The 18,354-nt window shown below is 37.4% G+C and overlaps 1 protein-coding gene across 1 annotated transcript in view; it reads left to right on the forward strand.

The window, feature by feature from the left end:
• Positions 1-18,354, forward strand: part of COL5A2 (collagen type V alpha 2 chain) — a 115,395-nt gene that overhangs the window by 72,517 nt on the left and 24,524 nt on the right. Inside the window, exons 9-25 of the mRNA XM_072874642.1 lie at positions 170-214; positions 742-795; positions 1,270-1,323; positions 2,812-2,865; positions 5,266-5,319; positions 6,053-6,106; positions 7,326-7,370; positions 8,597-8,650; positions 9,517-9,561; positions 12,691-12,744; positions 14,439-14,537; positions 15,006-15,050; positions 15,158-15,256; positions 15,702-15,755; positions 16,828-16,935; positions 17,424-17,477; positions 18,212-18,310. Of these exons, the coding sequence (XP_072730743.1) occupies positions 170-214; positions 742-795; positions 1,270-1,323; positions 2,812-2,865; positions 5,266-5,319; positions 6,053-6,106; positions 7,326-7,370; positions 8,597-8,650; positions 9,517-9,561; positions 12,691-12,744; positions 14,439-14,537; positions 15,006-15,050; positions 15,158-15,256; positions 15,702-15,755; positions 16,828-16,935; positions 17,424-17,477; positions 18,212-18,310 (1,071 nt within the window). The remainder of the gene's footprint in view (positions 1-169; positions 215-741; positions 796-1,269; positions 1,324-2,811; positions 2,866-5,265; positions 5,320-6,052; positions 6,107-7,325; positions 7,371-8,596; positions 8,651-9,516; positions 9,562-12,690; positions 12,745-14,438; positions 14,538-15,005; positions 15,051-15,157; positions 15,257-15,701; positions 15,756-16,827; positions 16,936-17,423; positions 17,478-18,211; positions 18,311-18,354) is intronic.

Consider the following 18,354-nt stretch of genomic DNA (forward strand, 5'->3'; position numbering starts at 1 on the left):
TACTTTTGTATTTCATAACATCAGTCTCCTGAGTAAAAGCCTTTCTCAGGGTTTGACCATGGAAGTGTTATCTTTGAGGTCACTATCAGGCCATTTTGCTGTCTTTGTAGGATGAACATTACTTGGGGACGGGTGTTTTCCAGTGTGTAACAAGTTATGTTTTCGGTAGGGTCCAGTGGGTCCAAGAGGTCCTCAAGGTCTCCAAGGAAAACAAGTAAGTACTTCACCTCAGGGGATTTAAGATAATAGGCCAGAGATGAAGGCAAAGCACATAGTAGCTGGGGTGTTTGTGCATCTCTGAGGCAACGTCTGTCTTCAATGACGCATGGATGAATTCATCTAGAGGTGAATCGAACCATGCTGCTCTCAAGAGCTCTGCTCCAGATGTACTCTATATGCAGAAATTATCTCAGAAAGAACAATTTATTAGACCTTTAACAAGGTTTCAGCCCAACACACATTTTTTTAAAGAGGGAACAGCAATGAAAATGGTGACTGTTCTGGTTGCAGTATTGGCATGGTGTTAAGTTCCCAGTGGGATTTGTGTATGGCACAGGATTTATCTAAAGCTTGAGGGATTTTAGTATCCAACTTTCACTCATTTTGCAATGTGAGCTGGTTCTGAATTAGAATCCAGACTGTCCCATGAGCTGTGATTTTCCTGATCATGGATTTTAATTTACGTCCTTATATTTTTACTTTTTGGAATTTGTAACTGTATTCATCTTTGGTTAATTTTAGGGTGGTGCTGGCCCCACAGGCCCACCTGGTGAACCTGGGGATCCAGGACCTATGGTAAGACCAATAAATACAAACATTTCTACAATATAAATTGCAAACAATATATTCATTATTACTTTTCCAGCACAGACCTGGGGATGGTTAAGTGCTGGTAAAACCATACCTGGTAGTGTAACTTACACAAAGGATGATGAGAATATTTATTTTTTGGGGGCGATAAAATGATTCAAAAATAAAAGCAAGAGCCAGAGATTTGGAATAACAGCAACTGTGGTTTTTAATGTGGGTTGTTTCTATTTTTTTTTTTTTCCTCCTGAAGAATCCATCCTATATTTTTATATAACATAACACAGGTTTCTTAGGGGCAGGATGGTTAGAAAGAGCACTGCAAAATTAAGCAAGTGTGCTTAGGCATAAAATCATCCTTTTTTCTACATCTGTTTTTATAAAACTAGACATTGAAATGGAGCACATAGATATTTTAGCGATGGCTAAATTGACTTCTCAACAAATGTATTTATTTCTTAGGGTCCAATTGGTTCTCGTGGACCAGAGGGACCTCCAGGCAAACCTGGTGAAGATGTAAGTTTGTTATTCTTTGTATCTTGTTTTATTTTTAATAAAACAAATATTGGCATCTTTGAGACAGTGACTAACCAGCAGATGTGCCTGTTATAACTACTTTTATCTATTTACTTTTCTTTGTAATCATAGTCCTCATTAAGTGCAGTCTCATAACTATAAATCTTAGCAACCCTTTTTAAAACCCTCCTATCTTTTCCTTACATGTCACCATCATACCTAAGGTTTAAGCACTGGCTCTTTACTATTTCTTGCCTCAACCAGTTCTTCAACTGAGATGTCTTTCTTGAAATCAAACATAATAATATACCACAGTTAGGAGGGGGCAATTGGAGGCATCTCCTCTCTTTGGGATTGTGTGATGAGTTAGAAGAACTGTAATGATAAGATTCACCTGGATCTAGACAATAAAATTTTATTACTTAAATTTTTTAAACTTCTTAATAATTTATTATATTCATAGCTGATTTTATGACTCTATCCATGTAGGTACACATATATGTAAATGTATGTATTATACGTGTTGCATAAATATATATGTGCTGCACAACAATAGCCTAAGAATTTACCGGTAGACATACATTATTTGTTTGCAAAGCACACTAAATCCATCTGAATTGTAATTTATAACTTGGAAATGAGTTGAAAACTGCAGATAACAGATATTTTAGTGTAAAAAAATACCATAGCTTGTGTAACAGCTGCTTTCCCAATAAACTGTACAAAGAGTTATAAGAATCTTTGGAAACAGTTAACTCTCAGTGCAGTGAAGCCAAATCTTGATAATGCTCTAAGAACTTCCTCCACTTCCAATGTACGTGTGGGTTTCTTTAATTCTATTTGTGAAGCACTTTACCTTCTCTCTGTCCAGAAACTATTTTTCTGAAGCCTTTCATATTCCTGCAGCCCAGAGTCCTGGATGTATTTGAACTGATTGATGCATATAAAGGAATGTTTGGTTGTGACTCTGGAGGACTTTGAATAATCTTTGAAATATGCTTCTTTGGTTCTACCACATTTTCTTTCCTATTGCATGACACAGAAAATAGTCGCTGACCAAGAATGAAATTATACACATTTTAAAACATTTGAACAGGAGGAGAAGTAACAAGCTACAATGCAGGCAGTTTTAGATTGCTGTTCCTATGGAAAATTAAAGAAATTTGACTCTGTGAGAGGATGACAAAAGGTTGCGTCATTAATTCACAGGAAAACTACGTTGCAGTGCCATCTTGTGATGCTGAGATGCATCTTGGAGTCAGTCTTCAGTTCCCGCAATTCTTCATTAAAAACCTTTTTTAAGTTAATGTGTCTAATGCACGTTGCTAGTCATGTGTGCGGTTGATTTATATCACTGAAATTGGTACAGTAAAGGGAAGATATATAATACTGATGTGAATGTCCTCGTTTGTTTGAATGGAAGAATGATGAGAGAAGTTAATTTTCACATTTGTTATTTTCATGTGTTCCTTTTTTTCATTTCCTTAGGGTGAACCTGGTAGACCAGGACAATCCGGTGAGCCTGGATTTCCAGGATCTCCAGTAAGAGCATGATTATTTACATTTTAGCAAAATAATCATACGTATGTCATCACTATCTCTTTTAATAATGAGTGCAAAGCTCTGCCATTCAATTTATGAAGTACTTGTGTTAGCTTCCGCTAATGATCCAGATCAGTGTGATAGCTCAGAACCAAACAGGAGATTCAAAAGTCCGTGAGTTAATCCTGAGCGTCATTTCACGGGTGCACGTTTCACCTCTTTCATAGAAGAAATATGCATAAAACAGATGACAGTACATACAAGTTGTACTCCATTTCCCAGTATTTCATGTGGTCATTCACAATCGTGTGCAGGAAGTGCTCAGAGACTATAAAATGATGTCAGGTTGGGGTGGCACTGTTTACCTTTATAACAGTCAGTCTGTGGGCAGGGGAAGAGGAGATTGTATCATAGATGTATATAATTGATTTTTATATATATTTTCAATATGCAAATGTGATTAAAGGATTTCCAAATAATATGTACATGTACTGCAGAGGATGCTTGTCATGGTTTACTCTAGAAATAAAAGAAAACAGGTATATCTGATGATAAAATGATATCGTTTTATCATCTTATATAATTTTGGTCCATATTAAGAGTTCTACCTTCATTAGTCAAGTATCTGTACCTGAAGGGGATCTGTAGTGTGGCTGAAAAGGGGACAAATAAATCCCAGAACTGAAGCCACCTGATACACATAATCTCTTAAGCTGTCTTCTTTTCTTTTTAAGCGTCCAGTTTTTGCCTGGCAATTTTGTTAGCAACAGGAGATACAATCTCCTGGAGAGAGAAGTGATTTTTTAACAAGGCAGTGTTGTTTCCTAAGTTTTATGGATCAAAGACAATGTTTTATAAGCTGCTTGAGGCAAATGTACTCTGTGGAGTATTGTTCTGTTCAGATCAAGCTGTTTTGGTCAATAAAATAATGTTCTAGAAGTCTTTTTAATGAAGGAAAGAAGTACTGCAACTGCACACGGACACAGACACGCACAAAATCTCATTAAGAGTTTGCTGCAATTGCGTAGCACTGTAGAGAGCACCATTGAATACCCTGATAGTTTATCAGAGAAGTGTGCCATGTCTTGATCAATGACAAGGCCCATAGACTGCTACGGAGATACCCGATGGCTGTTTCCCCTTGTACATGATTTGCCTCCTTGCCATGTGACTTGTCCCATGTGTGTGCTTCATCATTTGACTGCCCTGGTTGTATAAGCTGATATACATATACCACTGAGCACAGGGCAAATAAAGAGCTTTTATGGGCTACATTCCGTCTAAACAAGCATAATTTGTACAATTTCAAATTTACATGCAAGACCTTGCATGACAACAGAGGTCATCCTTCACTGAGAAACTCATTGAGTATAAGTAATTCCAAGCAATCTAATATATTAATTTCAGAAATTTCATACCTTTATAAAGTAATTTTCCTTTTAGGAGTCCACCATCTCTGCAGTAATTTCCCACTAAACTTTATGATCAAACATTATCCATATAATTGACTGTGGGAAGACAAAGACCTTTCTTACGTTCCTTGATGCTCACAAGGAAACAGCTTGTCTGTATGTGAAGTTCTCCTCTCTAATGCTGAGATCTCAGATGTTCTTTTTTGCTCCTCTGAATATCAGTGTTGCTCCATGATGCTTCATTTCCTATAATATATCTTCATGATTTTTTGCTATGCCGAAAGGTATGAACTGTAATTTTTTTGAGAACTTTGGTTCAGAGGTACCATAAAGGAAGGAATGGTATGTTTAAACAGTTTGCTGAACTGTTGTTATCTGAGAGTATGAAGGTCTTAATGTGATTTCCATCATAAATTCATGTGACCAATATTCTAATGCCAGGCACCTAGCTCCCTTCCGTTGCTTAGTCTTTCCTGAAAGATAAATCAGGAAACTTGGTAGGAAACTAAGTGCAAGGCAACTTTGGTTTAATTGTTAAATGAGCTTTAATAGCAGTTGTTTATCATGCTGCTGGACTGACGTATTCTGAAAGAACATGTGCAGTTTGCAGTTTGGTCTCAGTTTCTATTTTATTTTAAATGATAGCTCTGAGTTTTGATCTCTGTTTAATTAAGGTTTCTTCATATTAAGCTTCAAAACTTGACCTACCACTAGTCATGATTTCTATTTGAGGTTTGATCACACACCGATGTAAACAATAAAGCTTTTCATATCAGTGAAAATGTACATAATGCTGAGACTGTCCAACTTCCTAGCATGTTATGCTGTGTCATCTGTGACCTGTTCAAATGCTATGCCTCACTATGTTATGTCACCAAGGTGAAGAAGTGTTAGGAGTATTAGCATTAATGCTCCTACCCTCTTCCCTGGTAGCTAGGTTTATCTGCAGAAATAGAGATTTTATTTGTTTTCTCTGTTTCCTACTTAGGGGCCTCGAGGCTTTCCTGGTGCTCCTGGTCTCCCAGGCCTCAAGGGTCACAGGGTAAGAGGCAAGATTTTCCCTCTCCTTATAGATGATGTTTCCAGGCAGTTTCAGTATAAAGATACTCAACTTCTTTTGTATAAGTGGTGAAGTTGACTACGCTTGTAGTCCTGCCAATTGCAGCAGAATCACTGGCATTTGAGAGAAAGAGGGCCTTGCAGAAAATCAACGCTATTCCCCTTTAAGCTGACCTCTGTATTGTATTCTCTAGTGCTTTCTTCACTCTATTTTCAAATGATCTGGGAATCTGGAAGGAGCTTGCGTAAGCCCTGCCAAGCTGCAGGAGGCACAAACCTGACAGTTCTCTCACTTTGTTGGCAAGTCTTGCATTAGGGTGGGGAACTTGAGAGGTGGATATGTTTGCAACATGGAGTGATTACAAATTACCGAGTTTTCTGGCCAGAATTTTACTTCGGGGAGGAATAAATAGGTTTCTTATGGCTCAGAGCCTCCTCCTTGTTGTTGTAGGATTTTTTTTTTAAACGTTCTTGTTTTGAAAAGGAAACCAAATCCAAGGAAATGTACCTTGTACAAATGGTTTCCATTTAGGAAATGTTTGAAAACTTTATTCCATGTGGGTTTTTTCTTCTTTATTTTTTTCCTTTCTTGATCTTGCCACCTCAGATCCATTCTTAACACTTTAGTATCAAGCTATTTTAACAATAATAGTAGGAATGCTCTGTGTGTGTACATATATAAATATAATTTCCCCATATTTTTATAACTCTTACAGGGATTGAAGGGACTTGACGGTCCAAAGGGTGAAATTGGAGCAGCTGGAGCAAAGGTATTTTCATGGCCCAAAGAACTAAATGCTTAAGCATGTTTTCTGTAATGCCAAAATAATGAAAGATAGTAGATCTTTCGAACGCAGCTTTGTACCCTCTCCTGTCAGTGCTACTTGTATGGAGTGGAGAGGCTACGTGGAATGACCCATTTTTACTGTGTGTTTGATCCATGTAAACTGCTATACAATGACATGTCTGGGCTTTATACAGGAAGAGAGTTCCGTAGTGCCAGTCACAATTTCAGCTGGGGCTGTTTTAGGCCCGTAAGGTATCACTAGGTGAATTGACTGCGGTCTGTCCGTGACACCTATGTAATAGAGGACAACAAAATCTGTTAACAAAGACCCCATGCACATCTTGCCATTTTCCACTTGGCCAGTTCGTGGTTCTTGTTGGCTGCATGTGACCGAGCTGAGAGAGGAAAAACAGTTTTCTAACTTTTTTTAATATAATATAATATAATGAAATAAAGCAATGCATAACTAAAACCTGACTCTCCTCTTTTGGATTACCATACTAGAGATTGGCTTAAAAGAAACAGGCATGGGAGAGGAGAGAGAATATATTTTACCAAACTGACTATTTTTCACCTAACAATTTTATTCTCTTAGAACTTTTCACCCTCACTGGTACTGCAGCACCTTTGCAACTTCAGCTCAAAGCAGTGCTAACACAGGATAGCCAGCTGGAGATAATCCTTTCAAGATGGATTAAAAGTTATTTTAAAAGAGCATAGAACACTTTTTTTCAGGCTTTTCCACATTGATCAGTGCTGATGCTGAAACATTTTTGGCCTAGTGTAGGCGGTAATCACAGGTGGGACAGAACTATTCCTTTAGATTAAAACTGTAGTAAATGAAGTGGATCTTCCAAAATCTAAATTTAAATGTGAAATCAGTAGTTAAGGAGAGTTTGTGTGAGAAAAGATTTCTTTCCTGAGATTGCCTACCACTTTCTGTGGAGACAACAACAGCAGGAGACTTGGTAGAAACAGTGCGGTAGGTGGTGTGGGCTGTTAGCTAGAACAGGTAGGAGTTAAACCTGCTTCACTGGGAATACGTAAATGGCATTTCCCATCAGCATGGGAAACAGTGCCCTTGATGCACACAGGTGACTGTGCAAATCTCTCTCTCTTAGGTCTAACATAAGCACAGAGGACAGGGAGGAGACATGTAACTCCATTTTCCTCTAATTGTGTAATTTCATTTCCATTTCTAGGGAGAAGCCGGACCAACAGGTGCCATGGGTGCAACGGGTCCTCTAGTGAGTGCTATGTGCATTGGGTATTACAGAAGTGGCTTTAAGATTTGTAAACGCTATTGCCAATAGGAATTTTAAGGTTTTGATATCTGTACTTGATGTCACGAAGCTGAACTTTCTCTTAATGCTTTATTTTCTATTACACTAACAGTAAATTTGGTCCGCTATAAACTGTTATTCGCAATTCACGGCCATAGCTAATAACAATAAATCAGAAGGCTCAACAGAAACTTGAATGTAGGTTTTGTGATTATTTACCTATTCATGTGAGTGTAGGGTGACTAAATTTTTTTTTACATGTTGATGCTTCATATGGAGTGATTCCAATATGAGAGAAACTGGTTTAGGTTGCTCTGAGATAGAAATGGAATAATTTAGATCAGAAATGTACTAGCTAAGAAAACCACGGACAGCAGATTTTGGAGGTTATGGTGAGGATAAGCATGCATGACATGGAAATGAAATGGAGAAACTTTTTGTCAGAGTAGTTTTCATTCAGATCTGGTTTTGGACAACTGAATACTTGTGAGCAGTGTAGCGTGCCAAAAATCGACTCTCAGCAGTGCTTCTGGAAGTAAAGCACCTTTCTGATAGCGAATAATGACCTCTCTCTGCGAAGCACTATCTTGTGACATGTGGAATGTAATATCCCCAAAGTGGAACCTAGTTTGTGAATGAGACGTAGTAAATGAGATTGCGTTATTGACCCTGGTTGAGTATATACAGAATTTATTCTAATGTGTTTAAAACTGGAAATACTGTTGGAACAGGAAAAGAGAAATTACAGTCTATTAAATTTACACTGAGCAAGCCTGTGAGGCTGCAAGGATTTATGTAAGCTGCTGCTACTTTCCTGCTATCGGACGAAATAAGCTACACCTGCAGGAGGAAAAAAAACCAGCTTGGTTCTGTAACTGTTGTTCGCATCATCTGTCCTTATCATGCTTGTAGTCTCAGTGAACCTGATCATGTTCTTGTTAAAAGCAAGTAAAGAAGACTGAGCAGAAAAATCGCTGAAGAGCGATGCAGTGTGAAACTTACCTGAAGCAACGGAAAAGTCAAGTATGTTTAAAAAAAAGAGTAAAAAGCAAAGAAGAGGAAAAAAAGAGGGGTTGGTGTGTGTTCTCTCCACTATGGGGAGGGAAAAATCAAGTGAACTATGTTTTCCCCTTTTTGCTATTCTTCTGTGATGAGCTCCTAAATAAGGCACTTCTTGTTCTCTCTTCAAGGGACCTAGAGGAATGCCAGGAGAAAGAGGTCGAATTGGACCACAGGGTGCCCCTGTAAGTAGGATCTTCCTTCTCTTTCCTTGTAATTCTTCCCTTGTTTTACTTAAATTTAAGTCCCCGAGCCTGAAAGTGTTTATTCACGTGACTGCTAGTCAGTTCTGCGATGAGTTCTGCTGTAGCTTAAGAAAGTTAGGGCTGAGCAGAGTTTTGTGGGGTGAGATCTTTACTATAAATTTCAGAAGTCACAAACAGTTTTAAAAGGAGAATGCTAGCTGTATGGTAACTTCTCATACCGGAGCTGCCCACGAGGCCAAATACCCTCACAACACTTTTTTCTGTGATACAAAAATGTTGTCTTTGTTTCTGTGAAATTACTCTTGAGAGGCTATTTTCAACAAAAATTACTGAACTAGAAATAATATGTATTGATTTTGTCTGGAAAAAAGTTTAAAATGAAAGTTTAGACTTTCAATTTAAATTAAGTCTTATAATTTAATTCCAGGTAATAAAGCTGTCGTCCTAAAAAATATTTTGCTTTTCAGCAAAAAGAGGGATTAGCCTTGACATGAGATCATATTTGAGTAGAAATTTCTTTCTGTTGCTTTATGTCCAGTGTCAAGTATTGTTTTTTTCTGGCATTTCTCCCCATGACTTTTATGTGCTCCATTTATGTTATGTGCTCCATACAATGACACTATCAAAATACTGGTCTCTCTGAAAATAGAGAAATCCATTAACTTGAAGGGGAGCATAATTTCTTCCAGAAGTTTTCCATGCCAGTGTTTGGAGGGCTCTGCAATCCAGCATTTCTTTGATCGCTTTAGTATGTATGGCTGTTATCACAAGTGCTACCAATAAATAAATGAAAAAATTAGTTAGAGTTCTTATAAATATTCTATCTTGTCTATTTTCATATCTAGGGTGGACGTGGCCAGCATGGTATGCCGGGGAAGCCAGGGCCAATGGTAAGTTTCTTTCTTCATCTCCTATTTTTTTCACCTTATATTTCCCACTTGCCTTTTGACACTACCAAAAGAAGTGCAAAAAAATTTTTGGCAGTAGCTGGTAACAGTTAAGTGCACCTGGAATTATCTCTAAGTGATTCCTAGTTCTACTCACTTTAGCTTTAGTGCTGTCCTCTGAGAAATGATAGTCTGTAGTTTACTTCATCTAAAGGTTTTAATTTGCAGAGGAGTGGCATCTTCCCTGGAGAGGTGATGCTTTGCTGCTTTTATAAAGTGGGATCCATATTGTAGGGAGATAAGTGTCTTAAAGATATGCACTGTAATATAAAACAGTTTATAATTGCATATTATCTTCCTTCACATACAAAGTTGGCAGATGAGGTTGTACTCATTCTCAGCAAGAAGAAATGCTGCTCACTGGTAGCAGAACTTGCTACCTGCAATTGATCCATGACAAAGCCTGTAAAAAAGTAGCCTTTTAATTATGGGCAGTCACACACTGAACTGAAGACCCAGAAGCCTATGTGTGAACGTCTGCCAGACTGAGAAAGCCTGGGATGCGTGACCGTACAAGTTCTCACACAATTGCAACAGGGCTGAAGATGACTGTGGTGGTTTAAACTGTGGATGACGGTGTATCAAAGGGTGATGGTTTCAATCCTACGATCCAATCTCGCAGTGCATTTGCAAAATACATTTGAGTGAATTCACATGAGTATTAGGAAGCCAGTGGGATTATTCACATAAATACAGTTAATTATGTGTTGCTTTTGCAAATGAAATCTTATGATGATTTCGTACTATTTGTGCAACGCCAGCTTCCACTTTAAAAATGTAGTATTCTTTTTTGTTTGCTTTTTTGGAAAGCATTACTTCTAGGATGCAGTTGACAGTTTCTGCCCGTTGATGTAGCCAACCTGAACCTTTACCACTTTGTGATGTTCAACTTAAAAAACCAAACCAAACAAAACCCATCCCAAAAACACCACACCAAAAAAAACCCCTCAAACCCCCAAAACACACCTATCTGCAATTAAAATTTCATTCTGTGCATGCTCTTTATCTAATAGTGACGTAAGTCCTGAGAAAAATTCATTTACCTGTGTCATCTTAATGTACGGACTGTTTTATTAAAAACTTCATTAAGAAAATAATTAACTCTAATAGAAACTCAAAAAGTGAGTGTAAGTGTCTAAAAGCTGCAGAAGTCAATTATTTAGTATATCATGAAAGAAAGGTAACTTTTAGAAGAAACGTTCAAACAATGAAAAGATTTTTCAGTATTGAAAACAAATAATAAAGTTAAAAAAAGGTGGGTCCTGAGCTATGAAATTCTACATGAAGCTTGCAGTTTTTATTTGGCATAAAATATGAGCTCAGCTTCACTGGACGTGATAAGTGGTTGGCTAACATTTTTGGCAGAATCCCATGTAGGGAGGTACTGGTACTTACCGCATGTGTTTCTCATTGGAGGAAGTGTTAATGAAATGCATTGTTATTTGGGTCAGCGCAGTGGTACGCTGTAATTCTGGCATTCTTCCTGCAACAAGAGAGAGATTTGGCAGACGTGTATTTGTGATCCAATAAACTGGACATAGGTTTTCAAAAATATACTTAGTGAGCTGTTACATCAGTTCTGTAGAAATCCAGTGCAAGGTCATGGCAGAAATGTTGTAATTAATGCTCAATGGGACAGATTGTTCTTATTAAGTTTGTCAGCAGAGCTTTATGACATAGAACATTTTTTCACAGTATGCATCATATTTTACAAAAAGAGAGAAAATCAGGAAAAGATAAAGAGGAATCATCTGGGAACAGCGTTGTAGTGAATATTTATAACCACTGTGTGCCGCCATCCAGAGAGTTTATAATACAGTAGAAAGATCTTCTGTTGAATGTCTTGTTCAGCACAAGAAGCATTATGAAAATGGAAACAAATTACAAATTTACTCTAAAGCCCGTAACTGGAAGTCTTTCTGTTTAGCAAAACAAGGTTTGTGTGATACCATACAGGTATATTCGAGTCTATACACCTGAAGTTTGTGTTCTAGTGAGTTTGGACGGTCTGCCATGTAATGCAGCCCCAGCTGTTTGCATCCTTGCCCAAATTTCATGTCCTTGCAGCCACTTGAGGTGTGCCTACACTCTGCAGTGCAATGCACCAAGAATTTGACTCTAGAGCCAGAAATATTGTAGCTGCATCAATACTACGGTCTGCTCAAGCTGTCAGCCCTTCTTAGATAGAGGATCAACTGTCTCAAGACATAATGCTATTTGGGAAGAGCTATACTGGTTTTGAGAGCTGCAGATGTACCTCTGCACAGCATTGTGTTTCATGGTGTGCCATCACCCAGCCTTTCCTCCGCTTTCTTTTCCAGAAATACCTGCCTATCTCTGAACAAAGATCCAGGCGTTAAACTGTCTCTGCTGAACGTCTTTGTCTATACAGCCTTGAAAATTTGATACAAAATCTGTGTTTTAAAGCTTGCAAATGAATTTGGCTGTGAATTTGGGAATCTCGGTGGGGCAGAAGAGTAGGAAGCAGGGCATATGTAGTTGCATAGCCTTTAATTATATTTTCACTTGTCATGTTGCTTACCTCAAAAAAACTGTCTAGCAAGCCGATTGTTTCAATGTGGAGGTGGCTTGTATTTCTCTTTTTTTCTAGATCACTATTTTAAGTTTAAAAGAATTGAAACTCTCCTTTGCTACATTCTGTAGGACAAATTGTGATCGCTTAACAAATACCTGATCTTTTCATTACCATACCACAGTAGCATAGGTATAAAAAGCGGATATAATATTTTGTTAAAAACTAAAATTGAAAAACAAATGCTATAATAATTGTCAACTGTGTACATTGCAATTTGTGCATTAATAGCTGAAGCAAGAGCTGTAACTTTGCTGAAGTCAGTAAATACATTATTAAAATACTGCACCACAATTCCATAAAATGTATGCGTATCACTTAGAAAAATGATATCTGTAGTTATTTTGGTTTTGTTATGAACAAATGTTTTATGACTAAAAAATACATTTGATCCCAGAACCGTATTTACCCGGTGATGAGATAGTAATCTGTGTGATCTAAACTGCAGAATTATAGCTTTGTGTGTCTGTCTTTTATAGGGCCCACTTGGCATAACTGGTTCTCCAGGTTTTCCAGGTGCTCCTGGTGTAAAGGTAAAAAATAAAATAATATCTTTTTAATATGTCTAACAACACAGAATTAAAAAATGTGTACTAGACTACACAGAGTTCAGACTGACATATATACAGGTCCCTAAGATTTGCTGTGAAATCAATCCTAGTCAAGACCTTGAGACAGAAGATAGAAATCAGAAGCCAAATGAAGCAATTGCAATTCCCCACAGTTAGGATACTTTCTTTGCTTTCACTTCTGCTTGAGCAAAGGGGTGATTATAAGATGACTGTCATGCTATGCCTCCAGAATCCTGTCCAGTATATTCAAAGAATAACAAGATGCATTACTACAAGTTAAGTTGCGAGAACTAGTCTAAGACAGTGTGGAAGCAGTACCTTCTAGTGCTGAAACTTCCAGTTTCAGCCGAGAACACTTTTTGAGATGACCTAGACTGGTAAGGCAAATGCCTGAACCCCAACAGAGATGTACTGCAGTTTATCACAGGAGAGCACATGATGATTACCACCTTTTGTGGCTCTGTGTGACTGGGCTGAAATGGAAAACTTTCATTGGCTGCAGCACTGTCTTTGTGGGACTTTCCTCTCTTGTTTTTCAATAAAGTGCTCCATTTTTTTTCCCCTACCCTTGAGAATATGTCTGCAAAGATAGAAAAGACAATTCATACAGCTTCCTTATACTTCTTATACTTGCCCTCCATCCAGTTGCTCCTCTTTGTTCCTTTACACTCCTAAAACATGATAGGAAAAAATTATATGAGAAGAAACTCTCAATTAGTCAGGTAGCAAAGTTCAGCAGATGTTTTGTGTTGTTGTGAAGCTGGCAACATTCACGAAACAGTTTTTTGGAAACAAGTCTTAATAAGAGTATTAACATAATGTACACAATTAAATGATAGACCTTTTAGTGCATGTCATAGGATGTTTTGGTATGGCAAAGCACTACTTAATACCTAAATAAATGTTTGGAGAAGCTGTCCCATGATGAATCAATGAAAGCTTTTGAAAAGGAGGAGCTACCTTCAAGTTTGATCATCAGATGATGTAAAATTGGAATAGCTGCTTTGAACTCATAAAAGCTAAGCAGACTATACAATGAAGATGTGGACTTCAGTTACGAAGACGTGATATTAACAGCCATCAGTTCTAAAAGGCAGATTTCCTATATAAAGATAAAATTCAAAGGAGGTGCCAGGAGGAATTTTTTTTATTAGAACATCCAGTCCAATCTTACAGGGATTTTATATTTAATATAGTGCTGCAACAGTGAGTTAATCTGTAGTGTGCAAAAAAACCCCCAGATATGTTATCATTTCTAAATCTTAAGCCTTAGCTGTTAATGAAGCTAAAAAAAAAGTTGTCAAATTACAGATACATACTGGGATTTTAGAGAGAGATGTCTGTCTAAAATATTTGATCTGATTTGGGCCACTGGATATAGTGCTGCTTCTCTGTAGAAAGTTTCCTTGTCCTTGGAGGGAAAATTGAGGAATTGAGGAATACATTGAGGAAAAATTCTGTTTGTACTTTTAATGTTTACATTCACATTGAAGTAGTAGAAGCAGAATTAGATAAGCAAAAATCTATTTTAAGGATAATAAACTATTTCAAAACCTGAATTGCTTTACAATCTCAGTACTCTTCCTTAGTTACTTTGTAGCACTACTTTTTAGAGCAAAATAATCTCCAGTTGTTTTCTCATGTTGAAATCTTAGGGTGAAGCAGGTCCAACGGGTCCTCGTGGTCCTGAAGGTCCTCAGGGACAAAGAGGTGAAACAGGTCCACAGGGCCCAGCTGGATCACAAGGTCTTCCTGTAAGTACATTAAATTGAGTTCCTCAATGCTCAGCTTGTGCATGTTGCCTGTTTATAGGGAATTTTAATACCCCCGTTGATAGACACTGAGTTTTGCTCAAATTACTTTTTTCCCAGGAAAGGAAAGGTCTCATTCATCTGTTTTGTGCTTATTTTGTTGAAAATTTTATTATTTAATTAAAACAACTTGGAAAACTTAAAGTTACAGAGCTTGATACAGTCTCAATCCTAGAAGTACTGTAAAGCTTTAGCTTAAACATAAGATCTTAAAGATTAAAAATCACATTAACTTGCATGCTTTGTTGCCCATATTAGCATTTGCACAAGTAGATCCTATGTTGCTGTATTTATTTAACAGCCTTTATTGTTTTGTCTTGTAAAGTGGATAAAATAACTATCTTCTTCTGCTTTTGTTATCGATACCCTCCTCATTAAAATTACTTTTCATGATTGGTACGTTATCTTTAGGGTACTGAAGGGACAGATGGCTCCCCGGGTGCTAAGGGCCCTACTGTAAGTAATCAATATCACCTCTTGAAGAAATTGTGTAAGTGAATTTATTTTATTTCCTTATTTTTATTATGTTTTCTTACTGTGCTTGCTGTTCTTTCTATTTGTAGGGATCTCCAGGCACTGGAGGCCCCCTTGGTTTATCAGGTCCACCTGGTTCCCCAGGACCACAAGGCAGTACTGGCCCACCTGGTATTCGAGGCCAGCCGGTAATGATGTCTTTGTCTCTGTGGAAATTGTAAAGTCTTGCAAACGTGTCACCCTATGAAAGTGATTAGCAGTGGGGTTCCTTTAAATAAATTAATAGCATGCTAGTGAGTATGCTGAGACTCGGATCTTCTGAATCTTCTGTGTGTCCAAAATACTGTTTTTGCTTTCTTAAAGGTCTAAGAAAGAAGAGTATCTATATAAACTTGGAAAAACAGTAACAGTTATCTCCTGAAATTGTCTCATTTAAGTTTTTGTCTTGATAACATCATAATAAATAAGCATGCTAAGGGGAAAGACAAACCATTATAAGCATCCTATTGTATTGCCTACAACTAGTTACTAAACTAGGAACTGTTTTTTCTGTCTCACAGCATAATACAAAATGGTCAAATGATTTATGCAGAGTTTTAACCTTATGGTTGTTATTCATGTGTTTGTTTTCAGGGAGACCCTGGTGTCCCAGGTTTCAAGGGAGAAGCAGGACCCAAAGGTGAACCTGTAAGTCGCCACATGCTTTGTAAGATGAAAAGGAATCAGAAAGGCTTGTATGAGTATTTTGAACAGATCCTTACAATTTTCTGATGCTCATAATTATGAGAGTAGTTATTGTGGAAGACAAACCACAGTGAACTTGGCTAGACAGTACTAACAATGAAGGGCGAAGCAGGTCCTTTGACCTTATAAATCACCTACCCAATATAGGCCTTGCAGGACTCGGGGACAGAAAAACCAATTAGTGCATCTGCTGAGGTTTCTGTAGCACACAGAATGAGTGTATTCTAATTTCTTCATCTCATGTGAAATGGATCCATGTGATTCTGGACATTTAAGAGCACACAGGTCTGTGTGTTAATCATAATAAAAAAGTCCTTTTTATTTTAAACTTACATTTAATACATTTTATGCTTAAGCAGTTATGTACACATTAATTATGTTTTATTTATATATTAAAATAATATAAATATTTATGCATTTTTGGTATGACTAGCTGCTCAGCACACAGCTAATATTTGTGAAAGATTTTCTGAGAACATGGGTAATTCCATGCTGTAACCATGCGAATTTTGGAAGAAAAGTGATTCTGCAGAGTTGGAGTCAGTTTGACTTGTCAACCAATCTTTAGTTTTTCTTTCTCCCTAGTTAAATAATCACGTAGTAACTGACAAAAATGTACAGATGAAGTAATGGTTTCCTTACCACTGTCTTCTCCTTTGAGAATTTCTACTAGAGTCTCACTGCATTTTGAATCTTTTGCAGCTTGTCCACTTGATAATAATAAATACAAATTATTGTATCTGAGCAAATAGGTGATTATAAGAAGCACTGTACAGCCAAACAGAATTACTGTTTATTCCTAGTGCAATTCTTACTTAAATATTAGCTTATAAACATTGTAAGAGGAAAAGCTGATGCTGAAAAGCTGCATTTTTTAGCTGATTCAAAACCTGTTTCTTTTTCTCCTTTATTTGGAAAAATGTTTATGATGTTTAGAAGACAGTCTGTTTCAATATACCTGAGAAGTGGTGAGCTTAACAATGATTTTTTTTAAAAAACATATTACTTTCACTAGGGCCCACAAGGTCCCCAGGGTCCTATTGGCCCTGTAGGCGAAGAAGGGAAAAGAGGTCCTCGAGGTGATCCAGGGTCAGTAGGTCCACCAGGTCCTGTTGGAGAGAGGGTAAGCAATCCAAAGGAGTAATATGTCTTGAGAGATGCACTTCTAAGCTGAAAAACCTCTTGACCTAACCATGAATTTTCTTACAGCTTCATTGTGGGTGTAGTCAAACTTTATTTTCCTAACAGTACTTAACACTGTGCATTATTTTTTACACTGGATATTTTCATTTGTGGATTCAGTGCACAGGATAGTATGGCAGGAGAAATAATGGAGATACGAGAAGCTAATCTGCAGATTTTTTGCTTAAGCCTGTACAAAAGGTCATCTTGCTTTCAATGAGGCTGTTCACATAGAAGGAGCTGTTCAGCATGCATGAATGAAACATTGATAGTTTTACAACTCCAAGTGGTAAAACCCCCCAAATTTAAAGTATTGAAGTAAGAAAGTTCTAAGCAAATAAACTGAACCCCTAAACCATAAATCTAGTACTTTATTTGCAATAAGTTATGTAAAAATTAAGATAATCTTGTATCTATGGCTTTTCCTAGGGTGCTCCTGGTAACCGTGGTTTTCCAGGTTCTGATGGCTTGCCTGGACCAAAGGTAAATGAAATTAAAGGGTCCATCTTTTATTGGGTCATTTTTTAAATTTTCATACGTACAGATATATAGAAAGGAAGTGTTCCATTAAAAACATCTGCTTCTGGGCAAATAAGCAGATCCTCAAAATCACTGGAAGCAGCATCAAAAGGAATTGACAAATGCCAAAGAGGGATCTGAATGTTTTGAGACTAAAATTTTTTTGGAAAAGTCACTTTCAATTCCTGTGATGTTCAGCTTTGCTTGCTTGTCCCTGACTTAATGCTCCCTCATGCTGAAATGTGAATAGATAAGAGACATTGACCTGTTCTACTACTATATTGCTTTACGTATTGCTCTATAGTAGGTAACTATTTCAAAAATTGCCTTTTCTTTGTGTGTGGTATAGTTTTTCTAGACTTGTCCCTTGAACAGATGGGCTTATCTGTTTTTGGCTTTCTGAACTGCTATAACACTTCCAGGGAAGTGACTCACATATGTATTTGTCTAGTGTTTCTGTAAAATCCTAACTTCTTAGTAAAAATACAGGGATTCTAAAATTCTTATATAAATTTGCTTTATGGAAGAGACAACTTTTAAGTAATAATTTGGGAAAAAAGTAATAATGATAAAAGTGTTAATGATTTGGAACTCTGTTTGCAAAAATAGGTCCTTCATAGAAGATACCTGTTTTATTTAACCTTCTCTTACTGTTGCTGTTCTACCTGTTAACTAGTAGCCCATTGGTATCTTTCTAGGGTGCCCAAGGAGAGCGTGGTCCAGCAGGTTCTTCTGGTCCTAAAGGAGGCCAGGGAGATCCTGGGCGTCCAGGTGAACCTGGCCTCCCAGGTGCAAGGGTAAGGAACTAATAGCAGTACCCTATAAACCACAATGTTTTTCA

The sequence above is a fragment of the Ciconia boyciana genome, chromosome 10 (assembly GCF_034638445.1).
Source record: "Ciconia boyciana chromosome 10, ASM3463844v1, whole genome shotgun sequence".
Taxonomy (NCBI): domain Eukaryota; kingdom Metazoa; phylum Chordata; class Aves; order Ciconiiformes; family Ciconiidae; genus Ciconia; species Ciconia boyciana.